At 39.7% G+C, this 17934-nt stretch overlaps 2 protein-coding genes across 4 annotated transcripts; one reads left to right on the top strand and one right to left on the bottom strand.

Moving 5' to 3' along the window:
* Positions 1–226: 226 nt before the first annotated feature.
* LOC149847536 (uncharacterized) lies at positions 227–4675 on the top strand. Of its 2 annotated transcripts, XM_089997080.1 has the most exons (3): positions 227–505; positions 675–3637; positions 4103–4675. In XM_089997080.1, exons 2-3 carry the CDS (start codon positions 1078–1080, stop codon positions 4486–4488), a joined length of 2946 nt encoding a protein of 981 aa, XP_089853206.1. In that variant the 5' UTR covers positions 227–505; positions 675–1077; the 3' UTR covers positions 4489–4675. The 2 variants fall into 2 exon arrangements, with proteins under 2 accessions (XP_089853206.1, XP_089853205.1); XM_089997079.1 differs by having other exon boundaries at positions 227–3637.
* Positions 4676–7621: 2946 nt separating this feature from the next.
* Positions 7622–17438, bottom strand: LOC149847535 (uncharacterized). Of its 2 annotated transcripts, none has more exons than XM_089997083.1 (10): positions 17246–17438; positions 15129–15237; positions 11612–11676; positions 11322–11475; positions 11138–11214; positions 10321–10755; positions 9308–9829; positions 8513–8725; positions 8242–8403; positions 7622–8058 (listed from the first exon to the last, which is right to left on the bottom strand). In XM_089997083.1, exons 2-10 carry the CDS (start codon positions 15154–15156, stop codon positions 7897–7899), a joined length of 1818 nt encoding a protein of 605 aa, XP_089853209.1. In that variant the 5' UTR covers positions 15157–15237; positions 17246–17438; the 3' UTR covers positions 7622–7896. The 2 variants fall into 2 exon arrangements, with proteins under 2 accessions (XP_089853209.1, XP_089853208.1); XM_089997082.1 differs by having other exon boundaries at positions 10318–10755; positions 17246–17390.
* Between the last annotated feature and the right edge of the window lie 496 nt (positions 17439–17934).

Below are 17934 nucleotides of genomic sequence, written 5' to 3'. Positions count from 1 at the left end.
CATCATTTTCTATCCCTTTTTTTCTCGTTCCTTTTTTGTTTTATCGTCTTTGGATGCATTCTCTCCAAGATATCTTCCCCGGATTTACAGAGAGAGAGAGAGAGAAAGAGAGATCTGTTTGGAGGGGAAATTCCGTCGTTATCGTGTATGCGAACAATTTGTCGGAAACTTCACATCAAATAAAAATTCTTTTTTCCTCCGATAATTTCTTTATTTATTTATTTTCTGAATGCGCGAAAAAATGAACAGAGCAGTCTATCTTCTTCCTCCTGAGCGGAAAAAAATCACTCATTTGTTCCCCCAGATCGATAACTCACCTGCGCGTTTTCGTTCGAGGAGTTACGAATCTCCAATGGAAGAAATCGTAGAAATTTGAAATGGGGTCTCTTGAATTCTCGGGAAATTGTGAAATCGTAGTTTCGAGAAGTCAATCGATGTAGATCGTTGGATCTTGACGGTATTTTAGCTCCCCCTTGAGGGATTTTAGAGGTTTGGAGATTAAAAGGTAAGATTTCCCTTTTTTCTTGAAGATTTTTGTCCAAAATTAGCTACGTTTGTAAAAAAAGATATTGATATGCACAAATTACGGTCGCAAAGAAATTTTTTAGCTGTTTTTACGAATAACTTTTGCTTCGGATAGTTGAAATCTGAACTTTCTGATTTTTTCCGTGTAGAAATAATGTCTCTTTAAGCGAAACCATGAGCAAGAAGTCAAGAGATCTCCTATTTTGAGAAATTCCTATTTTTCTGCTTTTTTCTTCGCAAGAAACCGAGATTTCACCATTTCTTCACGATTTCCCTCGCTTACTTGTCCTAAGAAAATGGTTTTATCATGTTCTTTTTTATGGTTTCTGGAAGAAGAATTCTATTTTTCTAGAATTTTAGAAAGAGGGAACGACGCGAACTTTGAATTTCGATGTTTTCTTTGACAAACCGCCAAGGAAATTTGAATTTCTGGGTGTGGTTTGACTCATAAACGCTATTCTGAAGGAGAAGGAAAGAAACAAAAAAAATCCAGATTTCCAAAGAAACAAAGGAAAAAAGAATTTCTAAATAACGGTTTGACTGTAGTTTTCAATGGCAGGAAACCCCAGTTTTCTTCTTCCTCTCCTTATCCTACTTTTCCTCTTCTCTTTGACTCTTGCCTCTACCGAGAATCCAGAAACTCTTGCTCTGCTCCAATTCAAGCAACAATTGGTCGATCCGACCAGCTTCATGTCCGATTGGATCGATGGCGGATCCCCCTGCAACTTTACCGGAATTTCATGCGACCAGTTTGCCGGCCATGTCGCCGGGATCTCACTCGAGAACCGGTCGCTCTCCGGCACTCTCTCCCCTTCGATCTTCCGCCTTCCGGGTCTTACCATCTTGAGTTTGGGGTCCAATTCAATCTCCGGCCAGATCCCGCCGGGAATCACCAACTGCTCGTCTCTCCAAAGTTTGAATCTCTCCGGCAATGCCCTCGTCGGCAAGTTGCCGGACTTGTCTTCCCTCAGAGGCCTTCGCGTTCTCGACCTCTCGAAAAACTTCTTCTCGGGCGAGTTCCTGGCGTGGATTGGGAATTTGATTAGCTTGACATCTCTCAGTCTAGCAGATAACCACTTCAGTGCCGGATCGATACCGGAAAGCTTGAATTCACTGGGAAATCTTTCGTTTCTCTACTTGGCCAAATGCAATTTCACCGGCAAGTTGCCAGAGTTTGTTTACAAGATGAAGAATCTCAAATCCCTCGATCTCTCCGGCAATGCTCTCACTGGAAAAATATCGAGTGGCATCTCCAACTTGCAGAAACTGTACAAGATCGAGCTCTACCAGAATCAGCTCTCTGGTAAACTACCGTCCGAGATCGGAAACCTCACTCTTCTCAGGGAATTCGATGTCTCACATAACATGTTTGTCGGAGAATTGCCTGAAGCATTAGGCCAACTTTCAAATCTTGCTGTCTTCCAAGTGTATTCCAATTACTTCACCGGCAGGATCCCAGCTGGATTCGGGCAACTCCGTCATCTAGATGGATTTTCTATTTACGAAAATGGATTTTCTGGGGATTTCCCCCCGGATCTCGGGCAGTACTCGCCATTGAATAGCATTGACATCTCAGAAAATGATTTCACCGGAGAGTTTCCGAGATACCTGTGCCAGCATTCAAACTTACAGTTCCTGCTTGCCCTTGAGAACAAGTTCAGAGGCTCATTGCCACAGGATTATGGGAACTGCAAATCTTTAAAGAGGTTTAGGGTTAGTAACAATCTGTTGAGTGGAAGGATTCCAGATGGATTATGGGGTTTACCCTCTGCCGTCATCATTGATCTATCCAATAACAGTTTTGAGGGAGGAATTAGTCCACAGATAGGACGGTCAATCAGTTTGATAGAGTTGTTAATTGACAACAATGGATTTTCTGGTGAACTCCCATCTGAGATTGGCCAGCTGCAGCAATTGCAGAAACTCATTGCCAACAACAATAGTTTTAGTGGTGCATTACCATCTCAAATTGGGAACATTCAGCAATTGGCTTCTCTACATTTGGAGAAGAATTCTTTAACTGGGTCAATACCTTCAGAACTCTCGAAGTGTAGCAAGCTAACAGACCTGAACTTGGCAAAAAACTCTTTTACAGGAAACATCCCTCCAAGTTTCTCAGAGTTGGTCTCTTTGAACTCACTGAATCTATCTCGAAACATGCTTTCGGGTCAGATTCCAGATAGCTTGCAGTTGCTAAAACTGAGCTCATTTGACTTCTCCTACAATCATTTATCTGGCAAAGTTCCTTCGATGCTTCTTTCAGCAGCAGCTACAGGCGAAGTCTTTGCCAACAATCCTGATCTCTGTATTGATAGAACTATCCAAGATCAAAACGAGTACCATCTCCACGTGTGTACTTCAAGCTATTACCATAAACAAATTGCTGCAAAGCCGCTGTTTTTTATCTGGATTGTGGCTGTTCTGCTGCTAATTTTCTCTGTGGGACTGCTAATCTTGCGCTACCGAAAATTCAGGCTCTTATCGATGGCAGAAACTGGTTTTGATGATGGAAAAATGAGCAAAGAGCTTACATGGGAGATGAAATCATTTCGTGAAACGAATTTCATTGCTGAAGAGATCTGTGATTTGGAGGAGGAGAATTTGATAGGAAGTGGTGGAAGCGGCAAAGTGTACCGCCTGGATTTGAAGAACAGGGGGACTGTTGCGGTGAAACAGTTGTGGAGCAAGCCTGGATCACAGGAAGCTTCAGAAACAGAAATGGAGGTGCTAGGGATAATCAGACACAAGAACATCATACAGCTCTATGCCTGTGTTTATGGAGGGGGACTGAACCTGCTTGTTTTCGAGTACATGGAGAATGGCAATCTGCGCGATGCACTGAATCACGAAAGAAAGAAAGGGAAGCTAGAACTGGATTGGGGGCTACGATGCAGAGTGGCCATTGGAGTAGCAAAAGCGATTGCATACCTGCACCACGACTGTGTGCCTGCCATCGTTCACAGGGACATAAAATCAACCAACATATTGTTGGATGGCACTTATGAACCTAAGATAGCAGATTTTGGTGTAGCTAGAACAATTGAAAGCTCAAGTGGAGGAAATCATTCAACAAGCTCTGATTTTGTTGGCACACACGGTTACATTGCTCCTGGTAATTGTTCTTAGCACTATTCTTTCTTGTAAGATATTGATCAGGAATGGCCCAAGGACGCCACAATCCTTTGAGGTCCATGCAAGCCATCGATTTCGAATGTGAAAATCAGTTGGCCAGGACAGGAACTTCACTGTCCATTATTGCAGTAGGCATTGAAAATCAACAGTTGTTATTGGTGAAACCCATGCACAATCTTGCACCTGCTTGGTGCTTAAATTTTATGAAGAATAATGCAGTGGCCAGATAACAGGCAATCCAGGTAATGGACAAGCGGTGAGGCGCACACTGACAGTCTGGATCATCGTTAACGTAAACCAGCACTAATGGTTGGTGTCGCTTATACCGACTGTTGGAATGCCAATTCACACATTTCCTGGTTACTTCCATTACTGGATCACTAGTAGATCATACTTAGGTGCTGCAAATTCATGCTCAGGAACTCACTTGTTTAATGTTGTCCAGAACTAGCTTATACCTTGAGAGCAACAGAGAAGAGTGATGTGTACGGCTTCGGAGTTGTGTTGCTCGAGCTCGTGACCGGTCGGCGTCCGATCGACCCTGAATTTGGTGAGGGTAATGACATTGTCTACTGGGTTTCTGCTCATCTTGTCAGCAGGGATAAAGTGTTGGAGATTCTGGACTCCAGGATTTCTGCGTCTCTTGAACATGACATGATCAAGCTGCTCAAGATCGCTTTGTTCTGCACTACCAAGCTTCCCTCTCTGCGTCCAACCATGAGAGAAGTTGTGAAGTTGCTCCTCGACGTCGAACCTTGCAGTAAAGGCGACGTTATCGACAAGGAGTCCAAACTCTCTGGTAATGAGAGTCCATTCCATCTTCCTTCCTAGGTATTGTTTCTACTAGTATGTAAAGGGTATGTGTCTGTGTATAGTAAGCTAATGATGTCAAGTGAGTGCTGTACTTGTAGGTTTTGTAGTATCTTTGCTTTGCTAAAGAGATGAAGCATAAAAAAACCTCTGTATGATGAGTTTTTAGTTGGAGAAAAACAAATAACTATGACATATTTATGGGAAATATTTTTATCTTCAGGATGAGAGTAAGTAATATTCTTGTTTTTTAGTTTCATTTTTCACTAATAGGGGATGTTTGGATGCTGGGAGTGTTGGGTGAAGTTGGAATTTCTGGAATTCATGAACTTGAATGAGGTAGCAGTGTTCTTTTTTACAGAGTTCGTGATGTGGGATGGGAAAGCGGCTTTGAATTCCTCTGCTTGTAGGTCTGTCGATGGGCCCGGTTCTTAACCGGTACCCGAACCAGAAAATCCGGATATGGCATGAAAAGTGCCACCCGAATAATATTTGGGGTCGACCCAAACCCAACCCGAGCAATATGCAGGCCGGGTTTGGGTCATGATTTTTGCTGGGTGCCCAACCCAACTTGACTCTTGCCGGGTACCCAACCCCACTCAAGTATTAGATATATATTTTTAGTAAAAAAAAAAATTCTAATATTATGCAAGTTTGGATATGGGATTCTATTTTAGTGACTCGATAAAATGAGAACCCAGTTAGTAGTTTTATGGGCTGGTCCGGGTCAATCCTCACCCGACCCATTGACAGCCCTATCTGCTTGCGTCAGCCACAGTAAAATTTCATTTTTTCTAAACAACAGATTTGGCACTGGAATTCCCAACATCTGAATGGAAATCCTGAGCGGCCGAGCGTGGTGTTTGTAACTTCCATTTAAACGGGTCCCTTGATTTCTGGTAAATAGTAATTGCATATTTGCATGTTCTCAGGCTGCCCATAAAAGGAACTGACCTGACCCATGACCAGAAGGGTTGAGTCAACCTGACCCAAGTTGGTTCAGAGTTGGGCACAGGCTCAAAAGGAAGACCGAATTTAAGGTTTGGACGTATTTGGGTTTGGGTAACCCTGAACTCCTTCCAACCTAAAATACCAAATCGTTATAGCTACTTACAGCTGCTCCTACCAGAAGCCCCTATTGGTGCACACAACTTATAGCTACTTACAGAAAAAGCGCCCAACCTTTTCATTATTTAGGAAACCCAACGGGTCAGAGTATCAAACTCTGTATGAATTGGATCCGATCCATATTGTCGCCGGACCACTATCTCAAATCTAGGTTAGGCTCAAAAATGAAAAAAAAGTATATGATCAAAATCACCATAAGAATTCCATACGTACATTGAAGCCTGTCCAAGCAGAAATGAGGGAGGATCAGGTGCAATGTGATTGCACACTTTTAGTGTGCCACTGCACCTGATCGCCCTCTATCATTTCTTGGGCCCAACAAATGAACAACTGACAGGCCCTATCTCCAAGATGGAGGGTGACCAGGTGCAGCGTCAGACTAAAAGTGTGCAATCACATTGCACCTGATCCTTTTTCAGGAATGCCACATGCTTGAATCAAGCCAGGGACTTTTCCATGAGATACAAATCAAAGGGGTAATGTTTACCGCCCTAACCTTTTAATGAAAAACTGTGATCTTTATTTATTTGTTTATTTTTGCACATATGACCCTCCATGTGTGTGAACTATATGTTTTTGGCTTAGTAGAAATATGCTCCTGAACCATGTTTTTTAATGTGTAGCATTTTCTCCGGTGGAAAAATCAACGGCCTACAATGTATTGAATTTTCAATCTTTTAAGAAAACATATATTGGAATAAAAAATTTATGATCTATGAGTCGATTCATACTATTTTAACCACACAAAACGCATATATGAAGACCAATATGGTAGAAAACCTGATCATAAGAGTTCTAACTAGCGAGGTTAACTATGTCAAAGGGATTCTTCAACTTGCCTTTGTGTCGGGTCTCTTTGTATACTATTTTTAATAGAAAATTGCAAAAAAAAATGGTGTCTCATGTCCTTTAATCCGTCTCCTTGTGACATAGGTTAGCAAATACTTTAACAAAATCAAATTCAAATTTCACATAAAGGTAATATAATACAATCACAAAATTACCTGTTAAAATTCACGTTTTGGGTCGAATGAGATAGCTAGATGGTTAAGATCATCCACTATCATAACCAAGACCAATATCATGAAAGGCAGTTCCTTGAATTCGAAACAGATAATGTAGATATAGGGAGCACCAACTCACAGAAAGGAAAGGAATCATATACTAATTTTTTTAAAGAAAATTTTCAAATACCCCCAAAGCCTACTTCATGCACACACCAAACTTTTCAAAGTTTGCAAATGCTCATCAAAGTTTTTACTTGGGTTAATCGAATGACCCCATTTTAATTACTTACAATTAATTCAGCTACCCATATGTCTTGCCACGAGAGCCTAATTTTAAGAAACTTTCTTTTTTTCACTTATCACAAGTCATCTCTCTCTTTCTCAAAAAACCAAACCAACCCAATTGCGTTTAGAGCACGCATAATCACCATCATAGCAATAGCTAATTGATCTTGATTCTTGAAATAGTAAAACTTTCAACCATACCTAGATTGGCTTTTGGGTCAAAGAAAAATGCATTTATCAGATTGAATATTTATCAAGTAAGCTATTGAGAAACCAAACTGACCTAATTGCACTTAGAGCTAGTATAGTCACCATCATGGCAATAACTAATTGATCTTTGTCAACTATAACCAGATTGCCTTTTGGGTTAAACGAAAACGCATTTAGTTTCAATACAGATATTTATCAGGTCAGCTACAAACGAACCAAACGGACCCAGTTGGAATATTGATGGGTGAAGTGATTGTTGGGTTGATTAGCTTATTGCAATTTAATCTTAAACTATTTTTTTTTTAAATAATTAACATTGAGTTTCACGGTGTAGTAGTGAGTATTTGAAAATTTTCCTTTTTTATTCAAAATTCTCTCCACTACCTTTGACACCTGATAAATAAAAATTACCAAGAGTCAGGCAAAAGGAGGGACCCCACAAAACTACTGGCTAACATCTTAAACTGCATCCTATTATCTAAAAACCAAAGGCCTAACTGATTTAAAAAGAAAGAAAAGAAATGTGCTCACTGGTTATTAATAATATTGCACAGCAAGCCTACAAAATAAGATAATTCGCATGAAACTAATTAACAGAAAACCCCAAAAAAAAAAGAAAAATAGAAAAGAGGTGAAAGCAAGAACGAGGAGAGGATATGGTACAGAAATCCGATGGAAGGGCATGACCATATCCAAAATGGAGATCATTCTCCAATCAAAAAATATGAGAAGGCACCATGATGACCATATTTTCATATCGGCTGCACCATGACACCATATTCATCGTAGCTCATCGCGATCATTTAGTGTTTTCTTTCTTTGTCCCACTTTTCTTAGCAGGGTTCATCCCTGATCGAACAGGGTGCGAAGAGAGTGACATGTTCTTAGTGAGTGTAATTAATGAAGGTTCCTTATCATTTTCAAGAATCTTCGTTTTCCCTGTGTCCTCCGCTACATCCGACTGCAAAGCAGTTAACAGAAATTCCACCCATTAGTAACAATAGTCCATGGCAACATAAACACATACATATAGCAAAAAACACCAAGTTTTCATATTGTGTCATGCTGAGACCCACATTCGTAATCAATGAAAGGAATAGAATGAAAAATTTTGCATATGGTTTCAGTAACACAGAAAGCTCACCTGCGAATCAATTTTTGGTGGCAAAACAGGCGGCGATACATTCCTGGTCTCCAGCAGCAATTTCTGTCGCCTTTCATAATAACCAAAGTCATCCAGTATTGAATCCTTAAAACTGTAATTCTTAAAAATCTTAAGCATTTCCAACCCCTGAAGAAATTTAATCTGAGAGAAAACAGTGGGGAAAAAAATGTCATACACCGGGCCGTAGACATTAAAAACCAATTTCATCCATGACTGAACTTTCACGAAAGAAAGCATCAACAGTAAATACCTCTTGTGTATCCCTGCTATTTGTCACCGGCTTGTTTTCATTGTTTTCTAAAATGATGTGCCGGAACTGTGAGTTGGGAATGTCTTTGATTATGTGCCATTTCACAGGGAAAAACCCATTCCACTTACCTTGTTGCCAGAAATCCATGCTCTTCTTGAAATCTACCTTTCCAATCATCTCTGCTAACCCACAAAAATGTCCACTAGCATTTACCTGGAGAACAGGACAAAGCAAAACACACAGACTAAGTAGACTACCAAGAATAACTGTAGTGACAACTAATGGATACAGATATCATGCAAAATTAGTAAATCACCTAAAGAAAATCAATTAAATAACCAGGTTGGAAAAGATGGACTTCAACAGTTGCATTAAAAATTTGAATTTCCAGAAAGATCAGAATACTAAAATTCATTTGATCTTTATTATAAATTTCGGGTTGAATGAGATACTGGACAGTTAGGTAAAACTGCCATAACTGAGGGGTCTCAGATTCAAACCACACAAGGTGACCCCCAACTTGACTAAAAAGACTCAATGGACACTATACCCGACCAAAAACGTAAACCAGAAGGCCATGGAGTACGGGCAGGGAATTCTATTTTAAAAAGATTAATATTTCATGCAGACAAACAAATGCCTGATAGAAAAGAGTTATTGCTACCCATTTCCAAAGCACTAGGAAATGAAAGAAAGTTCTTTATCACTGCATTCTAGGTGAAAAGTATCCAGATCGTATCTTAAATTAGTATGGCAAATTCTAGAGAATGGTCAACAAGACAGTTGAAAACATACCGAGAAGAAGAGGAATACAGGACACCTACTGCCCTTAGCACTTGATCTCTCCTCAGCTTTATGAAATGCAGAATCAAGTTTCTCATTTCCACTTGGGGTGCTTGCCCACACGTTATATTTAATGCTTTTGTGTACATCGTCTTCATTATAGGATTTTATGACAAAAAAGAGTGCCTGGTCGTATTTTGTCTCAAAGTCTAACAAATTATATTGGTCTCTTCGCATGGCAGGATTCAACTTATCGACGATTTCTTCTGCAACTGGGGAACCCCTTACTTTGCTAGCACGAGGTCCACGATTCTGCTCCACCAACTTATCGAAAGATCCATTTACATTAAGCTTGCCACTCATCCTAAAAGCATCATTGCCGTACCAACTCCGACCATTGGGCACAAAATTCCTGGAACCATTTTGAGAAAGCAAGCCACCTTTAACTTGATTTGGGTGCAATGCGTATTTTCCAAGAGTCAAATGTTTTTTTGGAAGAACGCCAGGTTGAAAACCAGATCCCAACATTGGCACCTGTGAGAAACATGATGATACTGATTTAACCTTAAAGAGAACAAAAAGCAACACCAGACTAATCAATGTTAAAATAAAGATGCACTGAAAATATGCTACAGAAATATTCACACAATCACCATAAGGCAACTGAGAGCTCAAAGACAGTTCAGTACTCAGGGTGAAAAACCATCAACAGCATTATGTGAATCCAAATATTTCAAATTTCCTCAAAGAAGTGGAATTTCTACAATATTTGTAAGAATCGCTAAAAGGTCAAAAAAGAGAGAAGAAGAAGAAAGACAGAAAGACATTTTAAATTGACTAGTTAGTTATAGTGAATTCAAGGAAGACAGGAGAATCAGCACAGAAGATACTAGAATCGAACCAATACAAAAACAAAAATAATAAACAATAAAAAATGTCCACCAAGGCACAAAAAAGACAAACAAGCAAAAAGGTAACCAACATATAAACTCTGAAATCAATAAAAAGCCTCATTCACATACTACCTTGCTCAAAGGCTTCAAAGGCTCACTCTGGATCGCAGGAGCAGGAACATTAATGGATGCAGTGCAAGCATGTGATGGATCATCCAACGATGATTTCATAGAACCCTTTGTATCAGCAGCAATGCTTGGCTTTGTGTGTTTTGAGCCCTTTGTGTGTGCCGGTGTGTTCCCATTGACATTTGATTTAGAATTATCAAATCCATCAGGTCCATTCAGACCATCACCAACAAGAGGCATGAGGTCCCCTGAGAAAGATGGCACACCATCTGTACCATAAGGAACAGCAGGAGAGGGGAAAGGTTGTGAATATGTTCCAGTTGAATAAAAAGGAGGTTGGCCAAAATATTGTCCACTAGGGGACATCAATGACCCAGAGGCATATGAATCATAGCCAGGGACATAGTAAACCATTGAATTACCATCTGTTGGATTACCCTGAAAATATTTCAAGAAAAGAAATCACAATATGAAGCAGTAGTTTCAAATATATGAGAGAATATCTGAGGACCGACTTATTAAGAAGTGGCAAAGCATTATCATGCAACAAAAGGAACTCAAAACAGAATAAGCAGGCTAGTAATGCACCTTGCACACCAATCATAAGAATCTAAGAAGATGAATAAAGATCCATAACAAGTTGGATGACTCTACAGGACTCACTACACCGTATGCACTTGCACATATGTAAATGCATGCACATGTACATACACGTGTAGATACTCAATCCATGGTAAACCTAAATCAACGTTAATCAAGTCCATCATGTTTAACTAGTATACTGCTTTAAACTGATGTACATTAAAGAAGAAGAACCCACTAAATAAGGGACATCATGCCCATTTCCATTAGGAAAATAGCCAATATTGTTCCACTCCGCAAAAGAACCATCATAACCTGCAAGACAAAATCATGCATACTGAAACGTCAAAACATAAGGAGATCCAAAATGACAGAAGGAAAGGAAGCTGACAGCCATGAGTTCATGGAATTCAGTAACTTACCAGGGTAATAGTATTCATAGCAATTAGTTGTAGGATAATACATTCCCTGATCAACAGGCAACTCTTGAACCAAACCAGTTTCCTCGGAATTTAAAGTAGAAACCTCCACTGGTCCAGGTGTCACATCAGAACGAGCATGGTCTTTCGTAGGAACCTGCAAAGAGTACAAAATGGTACACACAAATAAGAGACACTGTTTGTAGGTGTGCATGTGTGTATCCCTGGATGTGCGTTATAGGTGTGCAGCAATGGGCAACAAGAATCAACAAAACAAGAGAGAGAGAACATACGACATTCACTCTAGATAATTTAGCAGGAGCATTTGCTTTAGAAACTTGCTTCGTTTGCTCAATAGCTGGATGATTTTGTGTCAAGCAACAAAACATGATCAATATAAATGATAAAGTACCACCTCAATTAGTGAGCATATCGAATAACTCGTGTTGTTAACTATGAACCCATGCATATTTTGGCATCAGTTAGAGCAACATCTATATTATTTTCAATAATATCGACCCAAACAACAACCATTTAGTGCCAGTATACCAGTTAACAAAGAATAAATAGGCTTGTGTATAACTGTTTAGTTATCCACTGTCGGTCCCAAGCCCGGATAAAGGAGGGTTGCGGTAGGCCTATGACAGCCAGCATAAAAACTTAGTCATACCCTATGAATATGAACCAATATGAGAATTTCGTTGGGGCGTTCCCTACTGAGCGACGCGTTGTACTCTATAGGCCCGGAGGCAGTGATAAATGGGCAAGGGTTGCTAGGTCGTCGCCCGGAAGCGACGCGTCACACCGGCGCCCGGGTGTGGTGTCAAATCGGCAAGGGTTCTCTCACTTTGTTGGACGGGTGGGGGTAAAGAAGTTAGTCCAAGACCATAAAATTAGGTTAGCCACTTGGAACATAGAATCTTTAATTGGTAAGTTGGTAGAGTTAGTAGATGTTATGTGTAAGAGAAAGATTGATATTTTATGTTTACAAAAGACCAAATGGTAGGTGAGAAAGCAAAAGTGATAGAACCTTGGGGATATAAGATTTGGTATACAGGAATAAATAGGAATAGGAATGGAGTAGGGATTTTTATGAGTCGTCAGTTTATAGATAATGTAGTTGAGGTCCGTAGGAAGGGTGATAGGATTTTACTTATTAAATTAGTATTAGGTTCGAAGATTATTAATATTATTAGTGTTTATGCACCTCAAGTAGGTTTAGATGATTCCATTAAGCGTCAATTTTGGGAAGATTTAGATGGAGTAGTACAAGGGATGTCTTATGGAGAAAGGCTTTTCATCGGCGGTGACCTTAATGGGCATGTAGGCATTAGTAGGGATAGATTTGAGAATATCCATAGAGGCTATGGTATAGGAGAAAGAAACGAAAGTGGAGAAAGGATTTTAGATTTTTGTTTGTCCTATGATATGATCTTAGCAAACACATGGTTTAGGAAGAGAGAGTCTCACCTAGTAACATTTAAAAGTGGGGTTAATACGAGTCAGATAGATTTTTTCCTACTTAGAAAGAGAGATAGGGGTTGTTGCATCGATTGTAAGGTTATACCGGGAGAAAGTGTAACTACACAACATAGAGTCTTAATTTTAGATCTTAGAATTAGAAAATGCCACAAAAGGGATAGACATAGAATAGATCCTAGAATTAAGTGGTGGGCACTGAAAGGAGTTAAACAAGGAATGTTTGTAGAGAAGGTAGCTAAGGAAGCTTATTGGTGTCTCGAGGAGGATTCATAATCAATGTGGAATAAGATAGCGGGTGGCATGAGAAAGGTGGCTAAGGAGGTATTGGGTGAGTCTAAAGGTGGTGCACCGCTAGGTAAGGATACATCGTGGTGGAATGAGGATGTCAAATTAGCTATTAAGGTTAAAAGAGAGTGTTATAGAAATCTAAGTAAGAGTCGTGATAATGAAAATTTGAAGAAGTATATGATAGCAAAGAAGGAAGCTAAAAAAGTAGTTCGGAACGTGAGGGATAAGGTATATAAGGAGGTTTATGACAAGTTGGATACCAAAGAGGGCGAGAAGGATATTTATAGGTTTGCAAAGATGAGAGATAGGAAATCGAGGGATCTGGGTATGGTTAGATATATCAAAGATGAAACGCAAAGGGTTTTAGTCAAAGATGAGGAGACTAAGGAGAGATGAAAAGATTATTTTGATAAGCTATTTAATGAAAGTCATGCTCAAGATCTTGGAGACTTGTTCATTCCTTTTCATGAGATGAATCGTGACTTCATGCGCAAGATTCAAAAGAAAGAAATTGCAGAGGCTTTGAAGAAAATGAAATCAAGAAGGGCAGTACTTTGGTGCCTCTATATAAGAATAAGGGTGATATACAAGATTGGGAGAGAAAGGTTTAGAATGGTATACCTATCGAGGCTTGGAAATGCCTGGGAGAGAAAGGTTTAGAATGGTTGACAAATCTTTTTAACAAGATTTGGCGGACAAATAAGATGCCTAATGAGTGGAGGAAGAGTACTTTGGTGCCTCTATATAAGAATAAGGGTGATATACAAGATTGCATAAACTATCGTGGTATAAAACTCATGAGTCATACTATGAAACTTTGGGAGAGGGTGATTGAGTCTAGGTTGAGGAAGATTGTCATGATATTGGAGAATCAATTTGGTTTTATGCCTGGAAGATCAACTATGGAAGTTATACATCTTCTTAGACAACTTATTGAGAGAAATAGAGAGAGGAACAAAGATTTGCATATGGTTTTTATTAATTTAGAAAAGGCATACGATAGAGTACCTAGGGACGTTCTCTGGTGGACAATGATGAAGAAAGGTGTTTCTCTCAAGTACATTAGTATAATTAAGGATATGTATGAAGGAGTAGTAACCAATGTCCGCACTTGTGGAGGGGTGACAACCAATTTTCCTATAACGGTTGGGTTACATCAAGGATTTGCTTTAAGCCCTTTCCTATTTGCTATAGTGATGGATGAGCTTACGAGATCAATTCAAGAAAATGTGCCGTGGTGTATGTTGTTTGCTGATGATATTGTTTTGATTGATGAGTCTAGAGTTGGGGTTAATGCTAAGTTAGAATTATGGAGACAGACATTGGAAGCAAGAGGTTTTAAGTTGAGTAAGAGTAAGACAGAATACATGGAATGTCGGTTTAGTAAGCAACGAAATAGTGATGGGAGTGTAGTGAAGCTTGGTGAGCAAGAAATATCGGTGGATGATTGTTTCAAATATTTGGGATCTATCATTCAAAAGTATGGAGAAATTGATGGAGATGTAAATCATAGGATAAAGGTTGGGTGGATAAAATGGAAAAGTGCAACTGGAGTATTGTGCGATCGTAGAATGACATTGCGGTTGAAGGAAAAGTTTTATAGGACGACTATTAAGCCCACTTTACTATATGGTACAGAATGTTGGGCTGCCAAGAGACATCATATTCAAAAAATGAGTGTAGCTGAGATGCGTATGCTGAGATGGATGTGTGGAAATACAATAAAACATAAGATTCAGAACGAGGAGATACGTAAGAAGGTAGGCGTTGCACCCATTGAAAATAAGATGAGAGAAAATCGTTTACGGTGGTTTGGACATATTCGGCGAAGGCCTAATGATGCTCCAGTTAGAAGGATGGAGAAATGGGAAAATATATTAGTTAAAAGAGGTCGGGGTAGGCCTAGGAAGACATGGATGGAGGTGATAGGAAAGGATTCATGTGGAAGACCCAGAATTTGTTGTTGTTGTTGTTGTTGTTGTTGTTGTTGTTGTTGTTGTTGTTGTTGTTCAGCTGACAATATAAGGGAAAAAAGGATACGTTTCTCCGTCTTTGCTGCACCTGCCATACTATAACACTGAAATTTCAATGAGAACACCAACAGAGAGCTAAAACCACTTGTATCCAGCTGCTATGAATAAGCACAATTCTGAAACAGAAACAGAAAAATCAGCCTGCTAGAATTCATCACATCAATAACCAATTTTTACACATACGCCCAGAGGACGCATCTCTGCAGGCCACAGAAAACAATAAGAAAAAGAAGAAACCATATTAAAAGATGCACTTAACTAGCATACGTCAAAACTCAAACATCGAAGAAACATCACAAATAGTTTCAGTAAAAATTTAGTACTAATAAGTACCAACAAGAAGATTGATCGGATCGGGGCCTTTTTCCACAAGCAAAACGAAAAAACAAAAAAAAACAAATAAATTAAGAAAAAGAAACCTTAATATACATCAAATTGTGTGGCACAGACCAACAAATTGCAAGAATGGACTTCTATGCAAACAAAGAAACAAAGTCAAGTTTCTTATTGGTTACCAACATGGCCAAGCTGCCTACTAGTCACCAGATAGGTAACCAAAACACCAAAATGACGGAAATATCCCCACAATCTCCTCCAAAAGATATAAACAAACACCCACGCGAGGGGACTTTTCATCAATCAAGACTCCAAGGAAATCAAAGGAGCCAAGAAGAAGCAAGCAAGGCAAGAGAAAGAAAGAGACAGATGGTTGGTTGAAGGAAGTCAAACGTCTTCAAAAAAGGAAAATATATAGAAACGTATTATGTCAGAGATGCAAAGAAAGAAGAAACGTAGCAGCGAAGGGATCTTTAGGAAGAAATAAAAAAAGGAAATAAAATAATATTCAGGAAAAATTTTACAGCCAAATTGCCAATTTGAAGAAAACCCTAAAAAACAACTCATCGACGGCCAGAAAGCTTCTTTCCTCCGTCAGAGAGACGGCATAACAGAAGGATCAAGGAAATCCTACAATGATGAAATCAATGGGCAGAAATTCCTTTTTCTTAACCAAGAAGGAAAACCCCAAAGATAAGAACCCGTAATTTTTTTTCCTAGAATACAATTTAATTACAGAAGAAACCCCAAAAGACGTGATTTTGAAAGCCATAAGAATTCTTCTTCACTCAGTGAATGCGGCGTGAAGCTTTCACAGTTAGATACGAAAAATAAAACAATAAAAAACGAAATTTCATCAGAAACCAAGAAAATTCACTTACCAAGCCCTTGAGAATCATATTCGATTAAAAACCTAGTTTTACAGAGAATTTTTTTCCGGAAATATGTTCAAACTAGACGGAAAACCTCGTTCCGTCAAGGATATAGGCAGAAGGGAACCTTTTTTCAAACTGCACAAATATTCGTTTTTTTCCGTAGACTGTTTAGAAAACAGCTTCCTAACAAAAAATAGTCGGCACAAAACCGCGTGCTTCTTCGAACTTTGCAAGGAATGTTGAAAAAAAAGCATCAAAACTCTTTTCCGCGGAAAAAAACCCGCTTTCTTTTCAATGGAAAAAGAGATCAAGTATCAAAACCAGCCGGAAAACCGCTTGAAGTCGAACAAGCAGAGGTTTTCTTCAACAGCGGAAGACGTCTAGAACACTCCCGAGAAGCAGTCTTCCTTCAAGCAAATCGCGGCTTCCGACAGAAAAAAGTCGCATCTTCGGGCCGCAGAAAGGTTCGATGCCACCGTAGCCGGCCGGAAAACCACTTTCTATCAAGAATACTGCCATAGGGATCGCGCTTCCTTCAAGATTCGAAAGAAAACAGTTTCCACAGAGAGAGAGAGAGTCCTCCAAACCGCAGAGTCGATGTGCCGCTCATGCGCAAGAAAGAATCGCCACAAAAAACGACTCTTACTAAAAAACACACGCAAAATGGATCTTGAGAGAGAGAGAGTCCCTCACACAAACCGCAAAGAGTGTCATATTCCGCTCATTCGAGGAATGAATCAGCACAAAAACCGCACCTGTTACTCAAAACCACACAAAAATCGATCTTTCGGACTCCAAAAAAAAAAACAGAACCAATAGATCACCCACTCGGAATCGGTTCTCCGGCTTGATACGGTCGCCAGCGACGGAACAAAAAAAGGAAGGAGAAAAGCAAAGGAAAACCCTAAGAAACCTTAGTCGCCGGAAAACCGGTCGCTCTTCACAATTCTTCCGTTACGATACGGATCGGACGCCTCCAAACCGACCGCTCCGAGAGAATAGGAACCGAGGAGAGAGAGAGAGAGAGAGAGAGAGAGACCGCTCCGAGAGACTAGGAACGGAGGAGAGAGAGAAGGAGGAAGAGGAGTAAAAGGATCTCGGCCGCCAATAAAATCCAAGGGCCGATGTTATTAGGAAGAGTTTTTAGCCGTCAGATCACAAAGGGTGGAGGAAGATGGGTGGCGTGACATTCACGCACAGGGGATGGGCGGTAATAACTAAATTTAAAAATTTATATATCGGTCAATTGAGCCCTAATGAAATTGAAAAGCCCTTCGTATTGAAGTACTTTTACGTTTATGCGATTCCTTGCTGTCCATGAGTAAGGATGGCAGTCGACCTAGAGTAAACGGGGAGGGTTGTGTATGTTCGCCCCCGATGATTCACTGAATCCCAGTGTTTGGGGGATCGAATGAGCGCCACGTATTCATGCACATGGGGCTCGTATTCCTGTGTATATTGACATAACTTTGCATCGGACTCTGGTGTTGTTGCAAAGACTTAAGTACCCTTTATTGCTATTCTTCTCATAAAGTGATAGTTTGAAAAAATGACAAAAATGCCCTTCATTCAAAAAAGAAAAAACAAATAGTTTAAAAAAAG

This window comes from Nuphar pumila, chromosome 2, assembly GCF_984573655.1.
Source record: "Nuphar pumila chromosome 2, dmNupPumi1.hap1.1, whole genome shotgun sequence".
In the NCBI taxonomy this organism is placed as follows: domain Eukaryota; kingdom Viridiplantae; phylum Streptophyta; class Magnoliopsida; order Nymphaeales; family Nymphaeaceae; genus Nuphar; species Nuphar pumila.
The sequence above is the reverse complement of the archived record's forward strand: the minus strand, read 5'-3'. Positions and strand labels throughout refer to the sequence as shown.